Here is a 23,456-nt window from a genome sequence, read left to right on the forward strand (position 1 = left end):
TGCACAGCGCTTCTCCGAACCCTGGGACCTGTCATTGTTGTCGGCGGCAGGGGGACAGGAACGGAGGAGGAGAAAGCGCTGCTTTCTCCTCCTCCGTTCCTCTCCCGCAGCCGCCGACAGGAAGCAGAACTCCCAGGGTTCGGAGAAGCGCTTGCGCAGCGCTTCTTCGAACCCTGGGACCTGTCCTTGCTGTCAGCGGCAGGGGGACAGGAACGAAGGAGGAGAAAGCGCTGCTTTCTCCTCCTCCGTTCCTCTCCTGCAGCCACCGACAGGAAGCAGACATCCCAGAGTTCGGAGAAGCGCTTGCACAGCGCTTCTCTGAACCCTGGGACCTGTCCTTGCTATCGGCGGCAGGGGGACAGGAACGAAGGAGGAGAAAGCGCTGCTTTCTCCTCCTCCGTTCCTCTCCCGCAGCCGCCGACAGGAAGCAGACATCCCATGGTTCGGAGAAGCGCTTGCGCAGCGCTTCTCCGAACCCTGGGACCCGTCCTTGCTGTCGGCGGCAGGGGGACAGGAACGGAGGAGGAGAAAGCGCTGCTTTCTCCTTCTCCGTTCCTCTCCCGCAGCCGCCGACAGGAAGCAGACATCCCAGGGTTCGGAGAAGCGCTTGCGCAGCGCTTCTCCGAACCCTGGGACCCGTCCTTGCTGTCGGCGGCAGGGGGACAGGAACGGAGGAGGAGAAAGCGCTGCTTTCTCCTTCTCCGTTCCTCTCCCGCAGCCGCCGACAGGAAGCAGACATCCCAGGGTTCGGAGAAGCGCTTGCGCAGCGCTTCTCCGAACCCTGGGACCCGTCCTTGCTGTCGGCGGCAGGGGGACAGGAACGGAGGAGGAGAAAGCGGCGCTTTCTCCTCCTTCCTTCCTCTCCCCCAGCCGCCGACAGGAAGGACGCGCGCACTCTCCCCCCCCCGCCTCCTCCAACCGCCGCTCCTCACGGCCAGGGAGGGTTGTGAGGAGGCCTTCGCCGGCCTCCACCCCGGCGGGAGCGGCGGTTGGAGGAGGCAGAGTGGGGGGAGAGTGCGCGCGCGCAGTCTCTGCTGTCCAATCCCTGTATCCCTGGGGCACATGCGCAGTGACCCAGGGACACACGGGACATCTGGACGCAGGGACAACATGGACATTATTATATAGGATAGGATAGGATAAAAGAGAAGTAGCATTGCACAGCAGATAGAAGTCTTTGGTTTGCCTCCATTAAGAACTCTCAAGGCACTATTTCTTCCACTCAGCTCCCAATTGGCAATACAGGCATAAAACTAGCATAGGGCTGACCAAGAATGTGTGTGAAAAAGTAATCTGAGCTATATAGCCGTTCATTATTGAAAACCAAGGACAAAGTTTTTCCCCCCTGAAGCCAAGACAGCTAATGCCAGCAGTTGTTTGTGTAAGCAGCATTGCCAATGCGAACAAGACTGTCTATTCACCTAAAACCCCAAGCCAGGGGTCAGCAATCTTTTTCAGCAGGGGGCTGGTCCACTGTCCCTCAGACCTTGGGGGGGGACTATATGGGGGGGGGGATGAATGAATTCCTATGCCCCACAAATAACCCAAAGATGCATTTTAAATAAAAGCACACATTCTACCCATGGAAAAACACCAGGCAGGCCCCACAAATAACCCAGAGATACATTTTAAATAAAAGGGCACATTCTACTCATGTAAAAACATGCTGATTCTCGGACTGTCTGCAGGCCGGATTTAGAAGGTGATTGGGCCGGATCCGGCCCCCGGGCCTTAGTTTGCCTAGCTTTGGGGCACCCTCTGGCTAGATGTCCTTAGCAGACTTGCCAGCCCTATAAGTGTTGCTGCTGCCCATTCTCTTGCTCCTGTCTCAGCTCAGTCTGTGCCACTGTCCAAAAAGAGAAGGCAAGGGGACACAGGCTGCTTTTCCTGTCGGGACCCATCAGAGGACAGGTGAACCAGCAGAGGACAGGTGAACATGAGCAAGGAGTAGCAGCAGAATCAGGGGACTGCCAGTAGACTCCTGCTGGGATGTGAGCGTCGCCCCGAGGCCACAGGCTTCCAATTCTGGCCCTGCACCTAACTATTAGGTCTACTTGCCCAAACAAAATTTATCTCTGCCCATAGCTCCTCTTGTCCAGTCTCCTGCTAATGGGGTGGCAATAGCACCGCACTGTTTCTGTCTACCCAAGTGTCCCTCCTAATTTGCTTCCAACAGTGCATGCAAACCCCTTTGTTCACCAAGGCAATGTATTAAAGCAGGCACCCCCAAACTGTGGCCCTCCAGATGTTTTGGCCTACAACTCCCATGATCCCTAGCTAACAGGACCAGTGGTCAGGGATGATGGGAATTGTAGTCCAAAACATCTGGAGGGCCGAAGTTTGGGAATGCCTGTATTAAAGCCTCCCAGAAATCATCTTTTGGGCAGGAGAGTCTGCCACATTCTCAGTCCTCCGCTCAGCTAAGAAGGGGATGAAGGCCCATTTTTCACTTACGGATAGCTGGTCCAAGCAGAGAAGCCTCAATGGAGCTCCACAGAAAAGGCAGGAGTGCTGCTCACACGACACCAAGTAGTTCTGGTGCAGGAGATGAGCCCTCCTTAGGTTGGTGGTGGTTAGGCCTCAAACTTTCCCCACGGTTTCCTTATAACTGCAACTGGGCCTAGGCCCCTGGATGTCACATTGCGAAAGACTCTTTTCATAGCATCCTGCTTGCAATCTTTTTTTGTTAAAATGTTTGAAGACATTGGGAAGCACAGGAAAACAGAAGCTTTCACAACTTGGTAGCAATAGTATATTGCCCTCTGTTATATACATACCCGTGTTTCTCTGAAAATAAGACACTGTCTTATATTTATTTTTGCTAAAAAACACACACATTATGGCTGATTTTCAGGGGATGTCTTATTTTTTCCCTCCTCCTCCTGCCGCGGCCGGCATTGATGCTGCGCCTATCACTATGTCTTATTTTCGGGGTATGGCTTATATTCCTTGAATGCTTAAAAATCCTGCTATGGCTTATTTTATGACTACGTCTTAAAATAGGGGAAACAGGGTATATACCACAACGAGGACTTCTGAAGTAAGCCCAAAGTCCCTTTTTACAGCCACGGCATTAAACACTACTGATAATAATTTTTATTAGTTTACAATTACTATCCAATAATAGCCTCATTATAGCAATACCAATTTATTATACAATTACTAATACCAGTCATTGAATTATATAATTTAGGTGGCGCCCCGCATGCTAGAAATGATGGTTTGAGGATTTTATTTCTGTGTTCCAAAACATTGAACACTATTATGGGTCATGACTGTTGAAACATTGGTCTAAAAATATGAGACAATATCTCTCTTCTCTCTCTCTCTCTCTCTCTCTCTCTCACACACACACACACACACACACACACACACACACACAATTTTACAACACATGAGTAGAGACCCTGGACCAGAGAGGATTATTTGATGAGGATACAGGATTGTTCAAATAAGGAAGGGCCTGCTTACCTTAAATTAACAGGTTTTTGAAGACTTGAATAATCATGGGCCTGTGGGTAATTAGAAAGGCAGAAGCAGAGCACTAAAATCCATAAATTGGATTTTAGTGCAAGTTCAGCTTGGGGTTTATTTAGATATAGGAGCCCCCACTGATAAGCCCCCGAAAAATGCTTCTGCATACTCGGTGCTATTTTTCTAGAAAAAGAGGTGCCAGGACTCATCATGAATGCATCCCTTGTTCTCTTATAATGGCAATGGTGCCCACCTGAGAGGTGCTGGAACTGAGTTAGGGCTGGAAAAAAACCCTGGGGCATATACCTCACACTCTTAACTAGGGCTGACATACGTCTGGAATTTCCCAGACATAGCTGGAATTCATCCGTCAAAAATGTTGTCCGTGGCGTAATTTCCGGAAATCGGCTCAACAACTTTGCCAAACCTTTGTGTCCGGATTTTCACTTTTTGAAATATGGCAATCCTACTCTTAACCATCACCCAAGTTCTCAAAGAGAACTTGCCTGGTGGGCAACTTTGTTGATAAATCTGAATTCACCTCTGGGAGTACTATTATATAGCATGTAGCACACACTAGAAACCTTGATTTCTAATCTGGATTTGACCTACCCACTGGTAGATGGATTCATATTCTAGGGTTCCAGTTGTCTCTCTCCCCTGTGGGAGACATCACTGCAATAAAAAAAATGTCTTTCATTGGGGAAACTTTATAGAAACTATTTGTCATAGCACCCCAAAGCTATCAAATTAAGATCAGCCTGCCCTGCTCATAACCACACACCATAGCTGTCAACTTTCAGATTTGAAAATAAGGGATCAGCAGCCACACCTGTCCCGGAGAAAGTCTATGGTATATCTAACAATCCAGGATAGCAGTGGGAAACGGCGCTGGAATAAGGGAATTTCCAGCAGAAAAAGGGAAGGTTGACAGCTATGCCACACACAGAGTCACCTCTGCTTCCTCACATACCAGAGATTCCTCATCTCAGAGAGGAAGGAAAACACTTGGCCTCTGGGTGGGCTGACATTCTGTAGCCTTCTCTCCCATTTTTTCCTTTTTCCATTTCCTCAGATTAACATTGCAATGCAAGAAATGCCTCTGAATTGCAGGCGCTTGAGGCCGAAGTTCATCAGATGAAGCAATCAACACATTTCTCCTTCACCCACAATTAAGAGAAAAACAGTGCACAGGTGGAAAGGAGACAACAGACCGCAGGGCCAGTCTAAGTCACGTTGTTGTCTGAGACAAAGGAGATGGTGCCCTTTTCTGTTCCACACACAGAAGCTGACTGGTCTGCCAGCTGACTCTTAATTCAACACTGGTGATGGGAGTAGTACATCTAAAGCAATGGGCTAGTATAGCAGAACCAGGACAAGCCATGTAGTAGTCAACCATTCCCCCTCAGTTGGAGGACAGAGCTGTGTAAAGGAGGCTTAGGAGGATCGGAAGAGAGGCTGTCGCCATTACCTCCACCAGTTGCTGCCTGAACATGAACCAGTCCTGACAAAATGTATGAAAATCAGAGAACGTAAAGGATCTTCCCACCCCAAAAAATAAATATGGAAACCAGAGGTCTCCTATAACACCTAGATGAAACTACTGAGTTTTGGACTACATTGCCAGCAATATGATGACAACACACAGCTCTACTTCTCCTTTACATCTGCAGGTATGGATGTGCTGGACATCCGTCTTTCCTTGGTAATGGACTGGATGAAAGCCAAACTGAAGCTCAATCCAGGTAAGACTGAGGCACTGCACCCCTATCTGGACAAAGATAGCCTAATTGCTGTTGTTTATGCTCTGTTAACATCTAGGTTAGATTACTGCAACACATTATATGCAAGGGCTGCCTCGGAAGGTGGTTCGGAAACTTTAGCTGGTACAAAATTTGGCAGCCAGGTTGCTCATGGGGGCAAGATGGTTTGAGCGTATTGTACTGGCTGCCAATTAGTAATTATTTCCCTTCACCATAGGGGTTTTGGGGTGGGCTACAATTTTTTAAATGCAATTGTTAAAATAAAAATCAGTTAAAAAAAACACAGAATAAAAGGGTAGGTCCTAAAGACCTAAAATATATGAGGTGTCAAAGGCTAGGGGTAAAGAGGCACATCTTTAGCATTCAATTAAAACTCCATAATGAAGGTGTGGGGGGGGGAACTGCACAGCTTAAGGGGTGCCACAAGGGTTGCTCTCCCCTGAGCCACCATCACCTCCAAACTTCTGAAAGCAGTGGAACTACCAGAAGGATCCCCTCTGCCTGTCTTCAAACAAGTGAGCCTGTGGGGAAGGCACAAAGAGCCCCACAATCAGCAAAGTATTACTAGTTTGCACTGTGGCGAAACACTAGGTGGTATGTTCAGATACATACAGTCTCAGCACGGATATTGGAAGTCCCTCAATACAATCATGAAAGCCTTCTCCACCACCACATTCAGTATTACATTCTGCCAGCTTGGTGAAGGAGTTTGTAGTACAGTAAGGTAGACAGTGCACTAACATCCCCTTTCTGTCTCATTGGTCACAAACACCACAAGCAACCACTTGAACTCAGACACAGTCTCATAGTGAGGGAGATGGGTTTTTTTTCCCCCAAAATGGGTGATAGCGACCTCCCTTCCCTGCCTCTCTCTGACCTATAGAGTGGTGTTGCACTGAGCACCCAGGCAGACACAGCCGGGTTAGAGATGGGGAACCTGTGGCCTTCCAGATGTTGGACTCCATCACCCCTGATCATTGGCCATACTGGTTACGGCTGATTTGGTTTAGAGTCCCACAAGGAGGGCCACAGGTTCCTCATTCCTGATTTAGTGATTTCAGCATGTAACAATCAACTGAGCCAGTTAAGAGATTAGAAATCCATGCTGCTTTTTTTTTTGGTCAGCAATTTAATGAGCACCTTTTCCTGCAGCAGAATTTTGATTGCTAATAGTATAACACAGTCCTGTTACCTGGTAACCAAGAAACAGAAGCCAGAATTAGGCTATGGCAGAGAAGAGGCTGGCTTGTTTCCCAATGACTTCTATGGGACACAACAAAAACAAGCCTTATGCGAGGGGCATGTAATTGTTTTTGTTCATTACTATGTTTTGTGTGTGTCTATTGTAAATAAAATGCAGTGATCCTTGGATGAAGGGTGATATAGAAATTTATTAAGTCAAAAAATATGTAAGGAGACTGGGACATGAGAAAACATCCTCTCCAACGTCAAGATACTGGGGTCACCAGCAGATTGACTTACGGTAGCATCCCTGAATGCATCCTTGATTTTCTTTCCCACTTAAGTCAATGGTTCTGGCACTTGAGACATGGTCAAGGTAGGGCAAAGCCTGCCTTCTACTTGTGACACTGAGTCCCAATGAGTAAGGCCCTTGCAATACAGAGATTCACTTTCCATCACACCCTTTCTAGTATGAGTAGCCAACATGGTGCCTTCCAGATACCTTGGAACTACAACAAACATCAACCACATCCAGAAAGACCAATAGGGATGATGGGTTCTGTAGCCCAAAAACATCTGGAAGGAACCATACTGACTACTCCAAGCAACATCATAATGGCTGGTATTCTGCTAGCTGCAGTTTCAAGAAACAAACTCTTTTCAAATTATTACCCGAATCAAGACACCTAAATCTCCTTCTGAAAATTAAACCATTTTACAGGTTCGTTCAACAGACAGCTGTAATTTATTTGGTACATGGGGAAATGACTGGATCTAAGCTATTATAAATCGGTGCTTTTTGTCATCTTGCTAAGCAGTAAGAAACTGGGGCCAAGTGCAGTAATAATACACTAGAGGTTATCTTCTCCTTCCCTAGAATTAGGCCTTTTTATTGTTCAGAATTATCAAGTGATTTATACCATCCTGTACTCACATCCGAAACATAATGGAACTTTAGTAAACAGGTCAACCATTACTGACATTAATGTTCACCTTGGGAGCTGAACAAACAGAGGATGCAAACAACTTGATGTTATTCCTTACAAAGGAACTGCCCTTACAAGACATTCTCCAATATGTGATCTGGAAGCATAAGAAAGTAACTGGGATGTGTCTTGCACTCAGATGTCTGTGCACACCAGTACAAGACACTTGAAAAATGAAACAGCAACCTGGGAACCACAGAACCTACTTATGTTCTAAGACATTTCTGCACCTGAGGCAGAAAATATAGAGGCTTTGCTCCTCACCCCGCTGCCCACCGGTAGTGACAATCATAAAAATACCTATAATATTTTTAAACTGGTTTCCAAAGATTGCTTGAGGACTCCTTTTGGCATAACGGACGTTGCCCTAGAAAAATAAAACTTAAAATTATAAGAATGAAAATATTAGGAGTGCAATTATGTGCTCGTGAATAAGCCCCACTGAACATAGTAAACCTTTTGAGGAATTGTGCTGTAAGTGTTTACCTTTTAAACTTTAAAAAGGGTGCCTCAAAATGGCTTTAGGAATGGGTTTTTCCTCTTCAGTGATGCCAGTGGGTGTCTGAAGACCCAGTATGCTCTGTCCTTCAAAGGGAAATAAGGACTCTACTTATCTCTTCCTATCCTACCCTGCTGAAATAACCACCTTGGGGTGAGGTTGCTGGTAAAATTAGTTTTCCCCACAACTGATGTGCTAATTTCCAAAATATCACGTGTGTATTGTACAAGTGGCAACTGCATGTTTCCAGTGCAATGAAATGATTCTTAAGAACACACAGGTTAAATGTCAAATTCATTCTACGCTGGCAACACAACCATATTTAGTTCTATCATGTTTTTGCACACTAAGAGACTGGGTTCTGAACTCCACCTCTACCCCAAGCCAAAAAGAATACAGTGGTACCTTGGTTTACGAACTTAATCTGTTCTGGAAGTCCATTCTTAAACCAAAGCGTTCTTAAACCAAGTCATGCTTTCCCATAGCTGTGGGGGACTCCATTTACAAATGGAACACACTCAACAGGAAGCGAAACAAGTTCTGCTTCCAAGGCAAAGTTCACAAACCAAAACACCTACTTTCGGGTTTGCAGCGTTCTTAATCCAAGTTGTTCATTAACTAAGCTGTTCTTAAACCAAATGTACCACTGTATATGAATATACTTCCTTCCAGAATGAAGTCACCAACAGGCCCGCTTTTCTTCAGTTTTAGCTGACTGCCCTGAAGTAACTCCAAAACTGATTGACTAACAAAGGTAACAATGGACAAAGAACAACACATTACATGCAAATGTGTATTAAAAATTGTGATGGCTTCTTCTTCTATGGTTTTCTGGATGCGTTGGACTACAATTCCCATGATCCCTGACCATTGGGCCAAGCAGGTTGGGGTTGATGGGAATTGCAGTCCAACAGGGGCTACAGGTTCCCTCTTGCTGCTCTAGAGAAAAGCTGCTTTGGATGATGTGAAGTGGAGAAACAGAGGGCAGGGATGCTTAACTCCCTATTATCTACTACAGTGGTACCTCGGGTTACAGACACTTCAGGTTACAGGTGCTTCAGGTTACAGTCTCCGCTAACCCAGAAATAGTACCTCGGGTTAAGAACTTTGCTTCAGGATGAGAACAGAAATTGTGCTCCGGCAGCAAGGCGGCAGTGGGAGGCCCCATTAGCTAAAGTGGTACCTCAGGTTAAGAACAGTTTCAGGTTAAGAACGGACCTCCAGAACGAATCAAGTTCTTAACCTGAGGTACCACTGTATTTTTCTGCTGCAACTCTCAACCTTCTTTATTTCTTCCTTGGGGCTTCAATATACATTTTTGTTTGATCAAAGTGGAGTTGGTCCCATCCAGTCACTTCCTTCTGTGCACAGACATCTAAATACAAACCGGTTCTCTCTTGTAAAATTCTCCTTTGTCATACCAACAGAGAGTCAGTCTTTGATTGGATTATGTCGCCCTGGCAGGTCAGGTCAGGCTGAAAACACATCCTTCTTTTACTGCCGTTTATTCTCTGAAGAACTCTATGTTTATGCCCTTTTATTTTTCATTTGCATTTGATGGACTGGTCAATTGACTTAACGAGGCCATATATCTTCATTTTGGTACAGAATGTTTAGTTGTGTTTTGAAGACTAATCCTCCGAGCCAGATACAACATTTTTAAAAAGCTGTTCTTAAAGACAAAGCAGGAAGTTATCTGTCCTTGTTTAAGCCCTACTTCCCAATGAATGCCCATAAAGATACTTTAGAGCTTGTTTTTCAAATAAGGAAACCAACTTGGCTTTAATGGGTTCTGCTGTGTCCAGCCAGATCAGGCCACTTCAGTATTGCTGCTGTAGCAACTTTCTTTGGGATAATTGGGATATAGCCACCCAAAAGTCACAAAAGGGTTCTGACTTGGGGAGGGGGGCAGTGGAATGAGGTGCAAAGACATTTTAAAGGGCATAATGATGCAGAGTTTCAACAGTTTCTAGATCAAGTAGCCTTGCCTTGAAGGAGTTCCTGTAATTTTGCTACAGTTACAAATCACCTTTGCCGGGCCAGGGGTGTGTGTGTGTGTATGTGTTTTTTTAAATTGGCCTTTAGAAAGCAAAGCAATTTTCTTAACGGATGGCTTTTCTGTGGGGCAGGTTTCTGGAAAGAGGGGCTCAGAAAGAGGAAGGCACTGCAAAGCACAAATGACAGGATCACTACTGGGGGGAGGGCAGCAACAAATACACGCATACCCTGGTCACTTGAGGTTTGGCAGCAGGATCACTTTCCCACAGTAGCAGCTCTATTACTGTTTTGGAATAGAGCAGTCACTCCACCTCCCCTTCCCTCTCACCCCCCCCTCCCTTTCTGTCTGCACGGGTCCCAACTTGGCTCCTTCTCTGCTTCAATGAATGTTTGGGCATAAGCCAATCCTATGCAAAAAGCATTCCCTGTCGCTTGCACTCTCTCTCTCTCTCTGAACCCCCCTCCCACTCACTACACACACAGAGACAGGGGGAAACCTGACTCCACACTTTAATCTAAGGGGGTCTCTCTCTCTCTTCCCCCACCTCCACCCTTTCCTCTAATCACAATCCAAATGTAGCAGGGGAGCACAGCCTCTTCCAGTATGCATTACTTTTGCTCAAGGGAGATTCACTTGATCCAAGAAGTGGCCTTATTTATTTTCCCAGCTTTCTTTTGTTCTCCATTTCCTCCTCCTGAGCTCTGGCAAAACCCAGCAAATCACCTCATCTCCAACAATTCTATAAGATTAACCCCCACCCCACGCATTTTTAAGAATCATGCCGTTAGCCAATGGGAGAAATAATGAAATACCCCACACTAGGGATGGAGATGGAATCCGTTTTAAACGGATTTATTTATACAGTACATGGAATTTGGAGGTTCTGATCAGACTGTGTTTTGCTCAGAAGCACTGCTTCTTGTGTAATATGCCAATTTATGTCCAAGCTGCTTGTGCATTGTTGTGGTTGTTTAAAAGTCCAACTAATTATGTGCAAACTTGACATGAGTCAACAGTGTGATGTAGCAGCTAAAAAAGCCAATGCAATTCTGGGCTGCATCAATAGGAGTATAGCATCTAGATCTAGGGAAGTAATAGTACCACTGTATTCTGCTCTGGTCAGACCTCACCTGGAGTACTGTGCCCAGTTCTGGGCACCACAGTTCAAGAAGGATACTGATAGCTGGAACATGTCCAGAGGAGGGCAACCAAAATGGTCAAAGGTCCGGAAACGAAGTCTTATGAGGAACGGCTTAGGGAGCTGGGTATGTTTAGCCTGGAGAAGAGAAGATTAAGGGGTGATATGATAGCCATGTTCAAATATATTAAAGGATGCCATATAGATGAGGGAGAAAGGTTGTTTTCTGCTGCTCCAGAGAAGCGGACACGGAGCAATGGATTCAAACTACAAGAAAGAAGATTCCACCTAAACATTAGGAAGAACTTCCTGACAGTAAGAGCTGTTCGGCAGTGGAATTTGCTGCCAAGGAGTGTGGTGGAGTCTCCTTCTTTGGAGGTCTTTAAGCAGAGGCTTGATGGTGTTTCCTGCTTGGCAGGGGGTTGGACTGGATGGCCCTTGTAGTCTCTTCCAACTCTATGAGTCGATGATTCTATAAATTGGGGGGGGGGGATCTAAAGCTTCATGCTGTACTGTATTTCTCCAGCACAATTCCACCCACTCACACAGTTATACATATTGTTGTATGATGTACTAGTTATTTTAGGAAGCCAGCAGTGGATATGTGTACATCATTATATGTATAATAGTCCATATATGAGAACTGTTCGTGTTTTTTAGCAAAAGGCTCCTTATCAAGATTAGGAAGCAAGACAGGAATTAGAAAAAATCCATGCAGATAAACTCGCCATTTGAGATTTGCAAAAAATTCCATCCCTACCCTGGACTGCCACATATGTAACCAACAAAGTCTGATGAGTTGGCTTAAAAGAGGATGTACTGCCCACCTATGCTAGGACCGTAGATTTCTGCTTGGCCGATATCCATCTTCTTGCAAATAATGGCCTTGCAGCTAGAGGACCCTAACCGATAGGATTAAAGTTCTGTAGAAGCTAGCTAGTTAACAGTTTTTGCACAGTAGTGACAGGCATAACATACCCCCAAACCAGGTTTTACACTTGCTAAACCTAAAGCAAACATTTTGTAGTATATTAAACTCACAAGTAAGGCTTAGTTACTGAGTTTTAAGAAACCTCTCAGTTATTTCAGAGGAAAAGGGGGATATAGACTGACGGTCTTTGAACTACGATAGAAGTATCTTCCATATGATTCAAGCCGAGTGCAGATTTGGCAAAGATTCCCTTGAATCTACATTCTCAGCCCACCAAATTTGGACATTTCTCAGAATTGCCTCCTCTAGAGATGTATGTTTTTGACCTCAGATATAACCTTTTAATAGTAGGTGGCGAGAAAGCCAAGAGACTAGGATCACATTCACACCATACATTGAAAACACTATGTTACCACCTTAAACAGTTGTGTTGTTGTTGTTTAGTCGTTTAGTCGTGTCTGACTCTTCGTGACCCCATGGACCAGAGCACGCCAGGCACTCCTGTCTTCCACTACCTCCTGCAGTTTGGTCAGACTCATGTTCGTAGCTTCGAGAACACTGTCCAACCATCTCGTCCTCTGTCATCCCCTTCTCCTTGTGCCCTCAATCTTTCCCAACATCAGGGTCTTTTCCAGTGAGTCTTCTCTTCTCATGAGGTGGCCAAAGTATTGGAGCCTCAGCTTCACGACCTGTCCTTCCAGTGAGCTAAAGAGTTGTGGCTTCCCCCAAAGAATTCTGGGAGCTGTAGTTTGGTAAGGTAGCTAAGAGTTGGTAAAGGTAAAGGGACCCCTGACCATGAGGTCTAGTCGTGACCAACTCTGGGATTGCGGCGCTCATCTCGCATTATTGGCCGAGGGAGCCGGCGTACAGCTTCCAGGTCATGTGGCCAGCATGACAAAGCCGCTTCTGGTGAACCAGAGCAGCGCACGGAAATGCCGTTTACCTTCCCGCTTGGAGAGGTACCCATTTATCTACTTGCACTTTGTCATGCTTTTGAACTGCTAGGCCCCTATTCCCCTCACAGATCCACAATTCCTGGAGGTTCCTGTGAAGAGGGATCAATTGTTAATGTAGCTAATTTCCATACTCAAGATCAGCCTCATTTCAGGGTGGGCTTCAAGCTGTCATGTGCCACCACCCTTCAGGCAGGGATGTGGAAGTGCAGTTTTAGGGGCAGGAAATGCTGTGGTCAGTTTTAGTTCCCAGTGTGCTGCCCATTGGGATTTGAGAAGTGTCTCCAAAAGAACACAGAGTCTGTGCAGCATTAAGCACAAACTACGTTTTGGAGACAATGGACACCCTACAACCTAGGAAGCCTGCAGCGCCTTATACCAGAACCTGCCTTACAAGGGCAGGAGCCATAGCTCAGTAGAAGAGAACATGCAGGAAGGCAAAGGTTCAAACCCCAGCATCTCCAAGCAGGGCTGGAGAAAAACACTTTTTCTGAAATCCTGGAGAGCCGCTGCCAGGCATTTTAGAGAATACTGAACAAGGCAGACTGAGAAAGGAGAACATGTCAAACTTTCAGAACATTTCAGTCTACCAGAACACTCTGTCACTGATACCAAGGTGGACATACGTGAGCAAAGGAGTTTCAAACATAACATTCACACAGCATTGTCGCATAAGTGTTACAGTCCTGTCTTGTTAGCCCTTTTGACAGATCTGAAAAAGGCTGGAGTTACAACAATGGAGCAGCAACATTTACAGAGCTTACAAAATCAACATAAATTATATTAGATACTATGTTTCTGTTTTTCCACAGCATCACTTAAATAATTAAAGGTGAAAAAGTTTTCCAAATGCTCATTTTAAGCACCTGTTTGCAAGTTCAGCCTTATGAATGCTGCCTTATAAATGCAAATGGGGAATTTATGATAGATAATAGCACAGTAATTGACCCTTGGGTAGCCTCTCAATCGACCCATTTCAGTTTCTGTTCTCACAAGATGAGGGGGGGGGCTTCAATTACTAGTTTCCTCTCATTAATAGCAAAAAGAAGAGGGGGGGGGGACTAGCAATTAAGCCCTCCCCTCACGCAGGAACAGAAACTGACACTGTGGGGATAGGATATCACTAATCCTCCTCCTATAGCAGGGGTCCCAAACTAAGGCCCGGGGGCCGGATGTGGCCCAATCGCCTTCTAAATCCGGTCCATGGATGGTCCAGGAATCAGCATGTTTTTACATGAGTAGAATGTGTCCTTTTATTTAAAATGCATCTCTGGGTTATTTGTGGAGCATAGGAATTCGTTCTTAATTTTTTTTCAAAATATAGTCCGGCCCCCCACAAGGTCTGAGGGACAGTGGACCAGCCCTCTGCTGAAAAAGTTTGCTGACCCCTGCTATAGTCATTAAGAAGCAAATCAGGCCAGCTCTACAAGGGGAGAAGTTTTAATAAGCTGAACGGGACTTACTCTGGAATTAATACAGAAGGAGTTTGGCCATAAGGAAAGGCCCTGCTGGACAACTGGGCGCTTTATCAAGTGCTTGTGTGGAACCTCCCATTTTAATTCTGCTTCCAGCTAATTGAGGAAAAGCAATGCCTCAGCAGTACTCAGGAAAAGGAATCTAGAATGGAAGCACTAGCAGCCTTTTGTCTCACAGCATGCTGATATTTTGCTGCAGTGTACCCAGAGGCCATTTCATACATTACAGGAAGTGAAAAAGCAACACATTTCTATGGCCAGCAAACTAGTCTTTTAGTGGCTTAAAAACATCTGTGCTTCAGAAAACTTGTGGTGAAATGTACGCACCAAGCCTCAAGCCAACTGCATCTCCTGGGAGTGGGTTCACTACTTAATTTTAGATGTGCAAATGCCCTTCAGCTGTTGACAGGAAATGTGTGGTTCCGCTGTGCCAAAACAAAGTCCTAAACCAGGCAGTCTGAACCACTGCACGGCCAGTACACCTAGTTTTTCTGCAAGCCACCAGCCCAGTCTCCAGATGTTCTGGACCACAACATCCATCAGCCCCAGCCACCCCAGGCAAAGGGGTGGGGGGAAGGGAGAGAATGCAAAGAGACAGTAAACCCACTCTGATTTCAGCTGCTGAGATATACATCACCAGGACCAAATAGCGCTATCTCCAGTATTTACAGGAAACCAGAAGATGCTGTTCCACTGCACAAATAGCCTATAAATGATGCAAAAGGTTGTTTAATAATGCAAAAGCCATCCTATAGCTCTCCTGACCGTTCCAAATGCAGGTGTGGCCACAAAACAATGGCAGGAACTGGTGGGAAAGCAGGATTCATTTGGATCATGCACTCATGCAACAAAAAGACTTTTTTAAAAATGACAACAGGGCCAGTAAGCAGTGGGGAATGGCCATATGGCAAAGGGTTTTAAAAAGATCCTATTCCCCCCCCCCCCAGTTACAATCGAGGAGCTGCTGCAGCGGCAAAGAGATATGGTTAGCCACAAGCCTGTGATACTAAAAAAGAAAATCATGCTCAAAGTAGGAATGGCGGAGAGATTTGCTTCAAATCACCTTTAAAGGTGAAGCTCATAGCTGCCAAGTTTTCCCTTTTCTCGCGAGGAAGCCTATTCAGCATAAGGGAAAATCCCTTTTAAAAAGGGATAACTTGGCAGCTATGGTGAAGCTGCTTGATCTGCACTTTCCGAAGTAATTCATGAACCGAAACAGCCATCCTTCCAAATTTGCACTTCCCCAGATTTTGCTAAGCAGTAATGTTTACAACAATGCACATGATGCAGTAAAGTGTGCACAAAAAGGGATATATTGGCAAACATAACATAAAATTGCATTATATTGGGGGGAAATTGCTTTGCAAAAATGTGTATGTTCAGCAAAATTACATGCAAACATATTAGGATAAATTTGCTGGTGAAGTTCCACGAGGTCTTTAAAAATAATTTACAAACTGATGTGGAAATGTGTAAAAACCGAACTAAAGACTGGAAAAGTGATAAACTAAAATTGACACATTTGCCCACCAGATTCACATGTCATTTGAACATAGGACTGTAGCAAGCATCTCTCTTCAGACTGTCTCCTAGGGCTTCAGTTTAGGAGGATGGAAACAGCACACACAGGATCACAGAATTGTAGAGTTGCAAGGGATCCCAAGGGTCATTTAGTAACACTCCCTACAATGCAGGAATTTCAACTGGATCATACATGACAGATGGCCACCGAATCTCTGCTTAAGAACCTCTAAGGAAGGAGAGCCTACAACCTCCCCAGGGAGTCCGTTCCACTGTCAAACAGCTCTTACCACCAAGCAAGTTATTCCTGATGCCTTGGTTCAGGTCCTACCCTCTGGAGCAGGAAAAAACAAGCTGGCTCCCTCCTCCAAGTGATAGTGCTTTAGATGTTTTAAGATGGCTATCATATCTCCTCTCAGTCTCATTGAAAGAACACAAAACAACTATGCCAGGTATTTGAGATAAGACATCACCCACCTAGGTTGCGTAAGGCCCAATTCACACATTGCAGAAGAGAATACACCTCCTCACACTTCTACCACAAACTGACAACATCTCTCCCACCAAAAAACTGTTCCCGATCTCTGCCGATCCAGATATTTTGAGTGAAGAAGAAAGGAAGAGGAATATGTAACAGCATTGTTAATTAATAACTGTACATTGCTTCATTGTACTTCCTCTGGGGCATAAAAGATTGACTCTATCCCTGAACCGGCCTGACCTTAATAATTAGCCTCCTTTATGGTGGTTGCCTACATTGCACTTTTGTGCTGGGCAAATAGTCAGCACAGAGCATCCTGCCTTTCCCCAAAGGGCTACCCCTTTAAATACAGTGGTACCTCGGGTTACAAACGCTTCAGGTTACAAACTCTGCCAACCCAGAAAATAGTACCTCAGGTTAAGAACTTTGCTTCAGGAGAACAGAAATCGTGCTCCCGCGGCACGGCGGCAGCAGGAGGCCCCATTAGCTAAAGTGGTGCTTCAGGTTAAGAACAGTTTCAGGTTAAGAATGGACCTCTGGAATGAATTAAGTTCTTAACCAGAGGTACCACTGTAGTTCTCGTATGTCTAACGTAACTCCAGCCAGAATGTGCTTGGTCTGTTTCCTCTTCTCACTAGCAGGGATGCGTCAATTTCGGTTTCTCTCAGTTTCGTATTTTTTTATTCTTAATTTCAGTTCTTCACATTTGCACATTTTTTAATTAAAAAACAAAACCCCTCATGAAAACTAATTAGCATTAAGTGAGAATTTCTCCAAATAGACTCATTTTTGGAAAGCCATTTTCCCATATAGATTGCATTTTGGTGTGGTATTTTCCCCACTGTATGCATGTTAATGCAGACTTCACCTCAGTATATGCACTATTGTACATGCCACTGACTGGAGAGCTGCACTACAAAATTTAGAGAATTGCAAATTTTGATGGATGGCTCTGTGTTTCATTTCATGTATCATTTTGGAAAGTGCAAATAATATAGACTCACCTTTAAATGTGAACTGGATCTTCCAGGTTTTTTTAAAAAAAATCTGCCTCCTTGTGTTAAAGGGCCAGAACAAGGGTAATCTCGTTTTCTGCTTGGTTCGTCGAGAAATTTTGCTCTATTCTAAATAAAGTGCAACAGGCTCTATCTCTTGCCCGCCTCTGCCTCTCCCTAAGAGGTTCTTCCTCTTTTGTTTCAGGCTTCAGAGAACTGGCACCTCTTTTCAGTACTGTAGTGCTAAGCCAGAAAAGGGAGGTCACCTTTCAATAATAATAATTAATAATAATAATAATAATAATAATTTATTTATACCCCGCCCTCCCCAGTGAGAGCCGGGCTCAGAGTGGCTGACATCAATAAAATTACAATAAAACATAAAAGAAAGAAAAACAATTGATTAAGATGCAGATTAAAATACAATTTAGATTTAAAAATTGTTTTAAAATGCAGCCTCATTTTAAAATGGCCCAGATCAAAACCCAAAGGCCAGGCAGAACAGCTCCATCTTTCAGGCCCTGCAGAAAGATGTCAAATCCCGCAGGGCCCTGGTCTCCTGTGAGAGAGTGTTCCACCAAGTCGGGGCCAATACTGAAAAGGCCCTGGCCCTAGTTAAGGCCAATCTAGCCACCTTATGGCTCAGGATCTCCAAAATATTGTTGTTTGTGGACCTTAAGGTCCTCTGCGGGGCATACCAGGAGAGGCGGTCCCATAGGTACGAGGGTCCCAAGCCACATAGGGCTTTAAAGGTCAAAACCAGCACCATAAATCTGATCCTGTACTCCACCGGGAGCCACTGCAGCTGGTAAAGCACTGGATGAATGTGATCCCGCGGCCAGGACCCTGTAAGGAGCCTCGCCGTGACATTCTGCACCCACTGGAGTTTCTGGGTCAGCTTCAAGGGCAGCCCCGCGTAAAGCGAGTTACAGTAATCAAGCCTGGAGGTGACCGTCGCATAGATCACTGTGGCCAGATCAGGGTGAGAGAGGTAAGGGACCAACTGCTTGATTCAGTGGAGATGGAAAAATGCCACCTTAGCTGTGGCTGCAACCTGCGCCTCCATGGAAAGGGAGGTGTCGAAGGTTACACCCAAACTTTTGACAGAAGGCGCTGGCACTAGTTGAGCCCCCGCAAAAGATGGGAGTTGGCCTCCCCAACCCCATGTCATCCTGACCCAACCAGAGGACCTCTGTCTTCAAAGGATTTAACTTCAATTGGCTCCCACGTAGCCATCCAGCCACAGCTTCCAAGGACCTGGTCAGTGTGTCCAGGGCCGAGTCAGGACGGCTGTCCATCAACAGATAAATCTGGGTATCATCAGCATATTGATGACAACCCAGCCCAAAACTCCAGACAATCTGGACAAGGGGACGCATAAAGATATTAAAAAGCATCGGGGAAAGGATTGCGCCCTGCGGGACTCCACACACCAAGAAGTGCCGCAGCAACAACTCCCTCCCTAGCGCCACCCTCTGTCCCCGACCTGAGATAAAGGAGCGCAGCCATTGTCGGACTGTGCCCTGAATCCCCACGTCAGCAAAGCGGTGGTCTAAAATTTCATGATCGACCATGTCAAAGGCTGCTGACCAATCTAAAAGAATCAGCAGTCCCAAAGCCGTCTCGATCCAGCTGTCTATGGAGATCATCTGTTAGGGTGACCAGAGCCGTCTTGGTCCCATAACCAGGGCGAAAGCTGGACTGAAATGGATCTAACGCCGATGTTTCATCCAGAAATCTACCCAGCTGTTCGGCAACCGCTCTCTCAATTACCTTACCCAGGTACGGAAGATTCAAAACCGGGCGGTAATTGGAAAGATCTAAAGGATCTAGTGATGTTTTCTTTAGGAGCGGACACACCACTGCTTCCTTCAACTCGCCTGGGAAAGTCCCCGTGCCAAGGGACAAGTTCATGATCTCACCCAGGGGGGCCGTACCTCATCTGGACACACTCTGATCAGCCAAGACGGGCACAGGTCAAGGGAACAAGTGGTGGGCCTTCCAGCTCAGAGGAATCTGTCTACATCAGCAGGGAGCATCCGATCGAAATGGTCCAATACTGGACTCGAAGACGGTCGAGGGGCCTCCAGTTCTGTTATTGTATCCAAATTGGCAGGGAGGTCACAGCAGAGCAGCAAGACTTTCTCCGCAAAAAAGCTCGCAAATGCCTCACAGCTATGGGTTGAATTCATATTTAAATTTGGCTGTTCATCTAAAGTTGTTAGAGACATAATTATTCTAAAAAGTTGCGCCGGGCGAGAGCTAGCGGATGCAATGGAAACTGAGAAGACTTCTTTGCAGCTTTCACCGCCATCTCGTAGGCTTTCATAAGTGTCCTATAAGATGTTTTTGAGGCTCCGTCCCGAGTATGCCACCTACTTGCTCTAGCTGTCTGAGGTCCCGCTTCATTTTTCGAAACTCCTTGATAAACCAAGGGGCCTGGTTTCGGCGGGGTCGCAGAGGGCGCTTAGGTGCGATCTCATCGATGGCCACCGAGAACCGGTTATTCCAGTCCTCGATAAGGTCGTCTAATGAGTCGCCGGGGGAGCAGGGTCCTGCAAGGCCTGACAGAATCTATCAGGATCCATCAGCCTCTGCGTGCGAGCCCAAATAGGCTCGCCACCCGAGCAGGGGAGGAGCGGGAAGTCAATCTTGGCTTTCAGGGCATAGTGATCAGACCATGGCACTTCCACTGGAGGGAACATGATCACATCTATGCCAGCACCAAAAATCAAATCCAGCGTGTGGCCTGCTTGGTGAGTGGGGCCCAAAACAAACTGGGGGAGCCCTAGTGTTGCCATGGAAGTCACTAGGTCCAGGGCCTGTGAGGAGGGGGTGGCATCAGCATGGATGTTGAAGTCTTCCAAAACCAATAGGTTTGGGAACTCCAAGGCCCAGCCCGCTGCCACCTCCAGCAGGTCTGACAGGGTGGTAGCCGGTGCGCTGGGTGGTCGGTACACCAGCCAGACAGCCAAGCTCTCCTTGGCGCCCAACACAAGACCAACACATTCAATGCCAGAGATCGCCGGTGCTAGCAGAGCCCTGAAAGAGCAATCCTCCCGGATTAACAGCGCTACTCTCCCCCCCCCCCGACCCACAGTCTGTGATTGGTGGAGGACAGAGAAACCTGGGGGTGTTATCTCATCTTAAGACAGGGGTTTCATGCAGTGTCTTTTGCAGGCATGTCCAACAGGTAGATCGTGATCTACCGGTAGATCACTGGACGTCTGCGGTAGATCACTGGTAGATCATTGGCTCCCCCCAAAGAAGCTGAACAACTGTGGCTCCCCTAAAAAAAGCTCAACATTTTACCTCCTCCCTGAAAGAACTCAACAACTTTGACCCGAACCCCCCCCCAAAAATGGGCCTTCCTCCTTCCTATAAAAAAGCTCAACAATTTTGACCTGAACCCCCCAAAAAGGGGGTAGATCACTGCCTGTTTTTAACTGTGAGTAGATCTCAGTCTCTTGGGAGTTGGCCACCCCGGTATTGTATTATTATGAACAGTATGCTACCTGTCCTGATACTGCACATGTACTGGTCTGCCATTAGGGTTAGCAAAGATTCCCATGTGGTTTACAAGTGTCTGGCACATCAGTGCACCTGGAGTTGCACTTAGCTTAGCCCAAGCCGAAAGTTTCACCCTTTCTTGATCCCAATAATCCTACACTCACCAGTCCTGAACACCTCAATCCACAATCACAGGTGTAAGTCAGTTTAGCAACAACATCTTCCTAGGAAGCAACAGCATCATTGTTCTGTCAGATGGGCAAGGAATCTCTAAAGATTATCAGCATCGAAGAGTACAGTTCCCATGACTCTTTGGGGGAAGCCATGAAGTTAAAGTGGTATTAAGTATATAGGTTTGAAGCAGATCTATGCCTTAGTGCCCAAATGGAGAGAAACTCAATACCCTCCACTATTGCACAAGGAGAAACAGGCTTCTCAAGGCATCAGTGTTTGCAAGACAGTTGTTTTCATAGCCTTGTTTTCAGTTCCGTTCTAATTATTCTTAGTGCTACGATAACTATCTTACTGTAACTAAAACCAACATAGCGATTACACAAGGAAGATTGCAGACTAGCAAGAGATTTTATGCAGGGTGGCCACTTCAAGAAATGTCTCTAACACTGCGGTTTTGTTTGTTTTTAAAAATTAGCAACAGGTGCATCCCAGGTGAACCTTCTCCAGTCGCAAACATATTCAAGGGTAAGTCCATCCCACTCATTTCAACAAAACCTATTTCTAGAAGTCTGGGCATGTGCGGAGAGATAGGTGTGCCTAACACCATCAATTTAATGAGGCTTAAGCACACCTAACTCTGAATAAAAGCAACTTGCAAAAGCACTTTCTTGGCCGTGAGGTGTACTTGAAATTCCACTGAAGCCAAAATGTCATCTTTAGAGGGGCTTTGCCTACCAAGCAAGGTGTGGCAGAAAGAAGTGAGAGACAGAGCCATCTTGATGGAAGGTGGCACCTCTAGTGAGGGAATATCCTCCCCAAGGAGATTCTGTATTTATTCTGGCACCAGGTGAAGATTTTGGCCTCAAGTAAATACTCCTTTTCTTTTAAAAAAATCCTTTTTAAAAGTGTTTCTAAGATGCACTGTTAGTGAATTTCACTTCTTATTGGTTTTAAACAATTGATTTAATCTCTGATGCTTAATTTTAAGCTGCATTTGTGTTTTTATGCTTTAATTTGTTATTTGTATTGTAAGCCACCCATTAGTTCTGGTTGTAGGGCAGCATAAACGCCATAAATAAATGGAGTTTGCTTCCATATATGCTAGTAGGGGAGAGAGTGAGAGTTCTTGTTTCAAAAGTTGCAAGTACAGTCATACCTCGGTTTACAACCGCCTCAGTTTACAACCACCTCGGTTTACAAACACCGCGGACCCATCTGGAACGGATTAATTCACTTTCCATTACTTTTCAATGGGAAAGTTCGCTTCAGGTTAAGTACGCTTCAGTTTAAGTACAGACTTCCAGAACCAATTACACTCATACTTCGGGTTAAGTACGCTTCAGTTTGAGTACTCCACGGACCTGTCTGGAATGGATTAATCCACTTTCCATTACTTTCAATGGGAAAGTTCGCTTCAGGTTAAGTACGCTTCAGTTACACACAGCTGCTTATTTGGTGTTGGGTAAACTCATTAATAAGCTGCTGTCATCTTTTATCTAATAAAGTTAATGGGTGGCTAGGATCAATAAGTTCAATTTTAATATATTTGTTTTTAATGTTGGCAAACTGTTGACGCCAAGAAATAAAGAATTTCCCCATGCTTCAGCGCAACATGAGAAATAAAAATACAGTTAAAATCACACAGCATCTAGCATAGTACATTACAAATGCTACAACGGTCACAAAAACCATTAAGTGTTCTGCCAAAATCCTCTGCAATTCTCAACTGGTGTGGATGGTACTGAACTAGATGGGGCAGTGACCCGACTCAGTAAAAGGCAGCTGGTTATGCACTGAAGTCAATAGGGACTACTCTGAAGCAAAGGGTATACAGTACAGCAACTTCAGTCCTATACCTGGAAAGATTTTACAATAGTAAAAAACGCACCCGTCAGCCTCAACTGTTGAATAACGTAAGACAACATCCTGATACTTGCAAGCAAAACAAATCTTTAAAAAGGAACATTTACTATCCTCCAACACTAATTATTATTCCCAAGGAACACAACCACCCAAATTTGTACTCTTTAAAAATACAGGAAGAGGATGCTCATTGCAGATTAATTTCCCTTGGTAACATGGCCCATAGGTTTCACTTTTAGGGTATAATTAATTACTTAATGTAAGTAAGGCTGCATTGATCAGGAAACAAAACTCTGGGAAGATCCCAGGAAAGAACAGGAATGGATAAGAGCAGAAAAGAAAAGAAATAAAAACAGTAGAGAGGTTAAACTGGAACAAACCCCACTTCTTACCTATTGAGAAGCTGCTTTTCTATTTCTTTGATTGAGCCATTACCCAGAAACTCCTGGCTACACTCCTTTACCCACCTAGCTGGGAGTACTGTAGGTCTCAGAAATCAATGGGACATACTT

At 45.4% G+C, this 23,456-nt stretch overlaps 1 protein-coding gene, 1 long non-coding RNA gene and 1 pseudogene across 5 annotated transcripts in view; 1 reads left to right on the top strand and 2 right to left on the bottom strand.

The window, feature by feature from the left end:
- The window catches only part of LOC132592767 (uncharacterized), a 32,023-nt gene extending 26,799 nt beyond the window's left edge, over positions 1-5,224 (top strand). Inside the window, exon 4 of the long non-coding RNA XR_009558277.2 lies at positions 5,148-5,224. This is a non-coding gene — a long non-coding RNA (uncharacterized LOC132592767). The remainder of the gene's footprint in view (positions 1-5,147) is intronic.
- The window catches only part of MGAT3 (beta-1,4-mannosyl-glycoprotein 4-beta-N-acetylglucosaminyltransferase), a 51,113-nt gene that overhangs the window by 15,344 nt on the left and 12,313 nt on the right, over positions 1-23,456 (bottom strand). Inside the window, exon 2 of one of the 4 annotated variants that reach the window (XM_088652077.1) lies at positions 11,034-11,179. The exons of 2 other annotated variants lie outside the window; for them this stretch is intronic. In XM_088652077.1, coding sequence (XP_088508203.1) covers positions 11,034-11,179 — 146 coding nt within the window. Of the gene's footprint in view, positions 1-11,033; positions 11,180-16,398; positions 16,565-23,456 lie in introns of those variants that run through there. One more of the 4 variants, XM_035127157.3, reaches the window with a different exon arrangement.
- Positions 19,573-21,856, bottom strand: LOC148684616 (uncharacterized; annotated as a pseudogene).

This window comes from Zootoca vivipara, chromosome 9, assembly GCF_965207765.1.
Source record: "Zootoca vivipara chromosome 9, rZooViv2.hap1.1, whole genome shotgun sequence".
Lineage (NCBI taxonomy): Eukaryota > Metazoa > Chordata > Lepidosauria > Squamata > Lacertidae > Zootoca > Zootoca vivipara.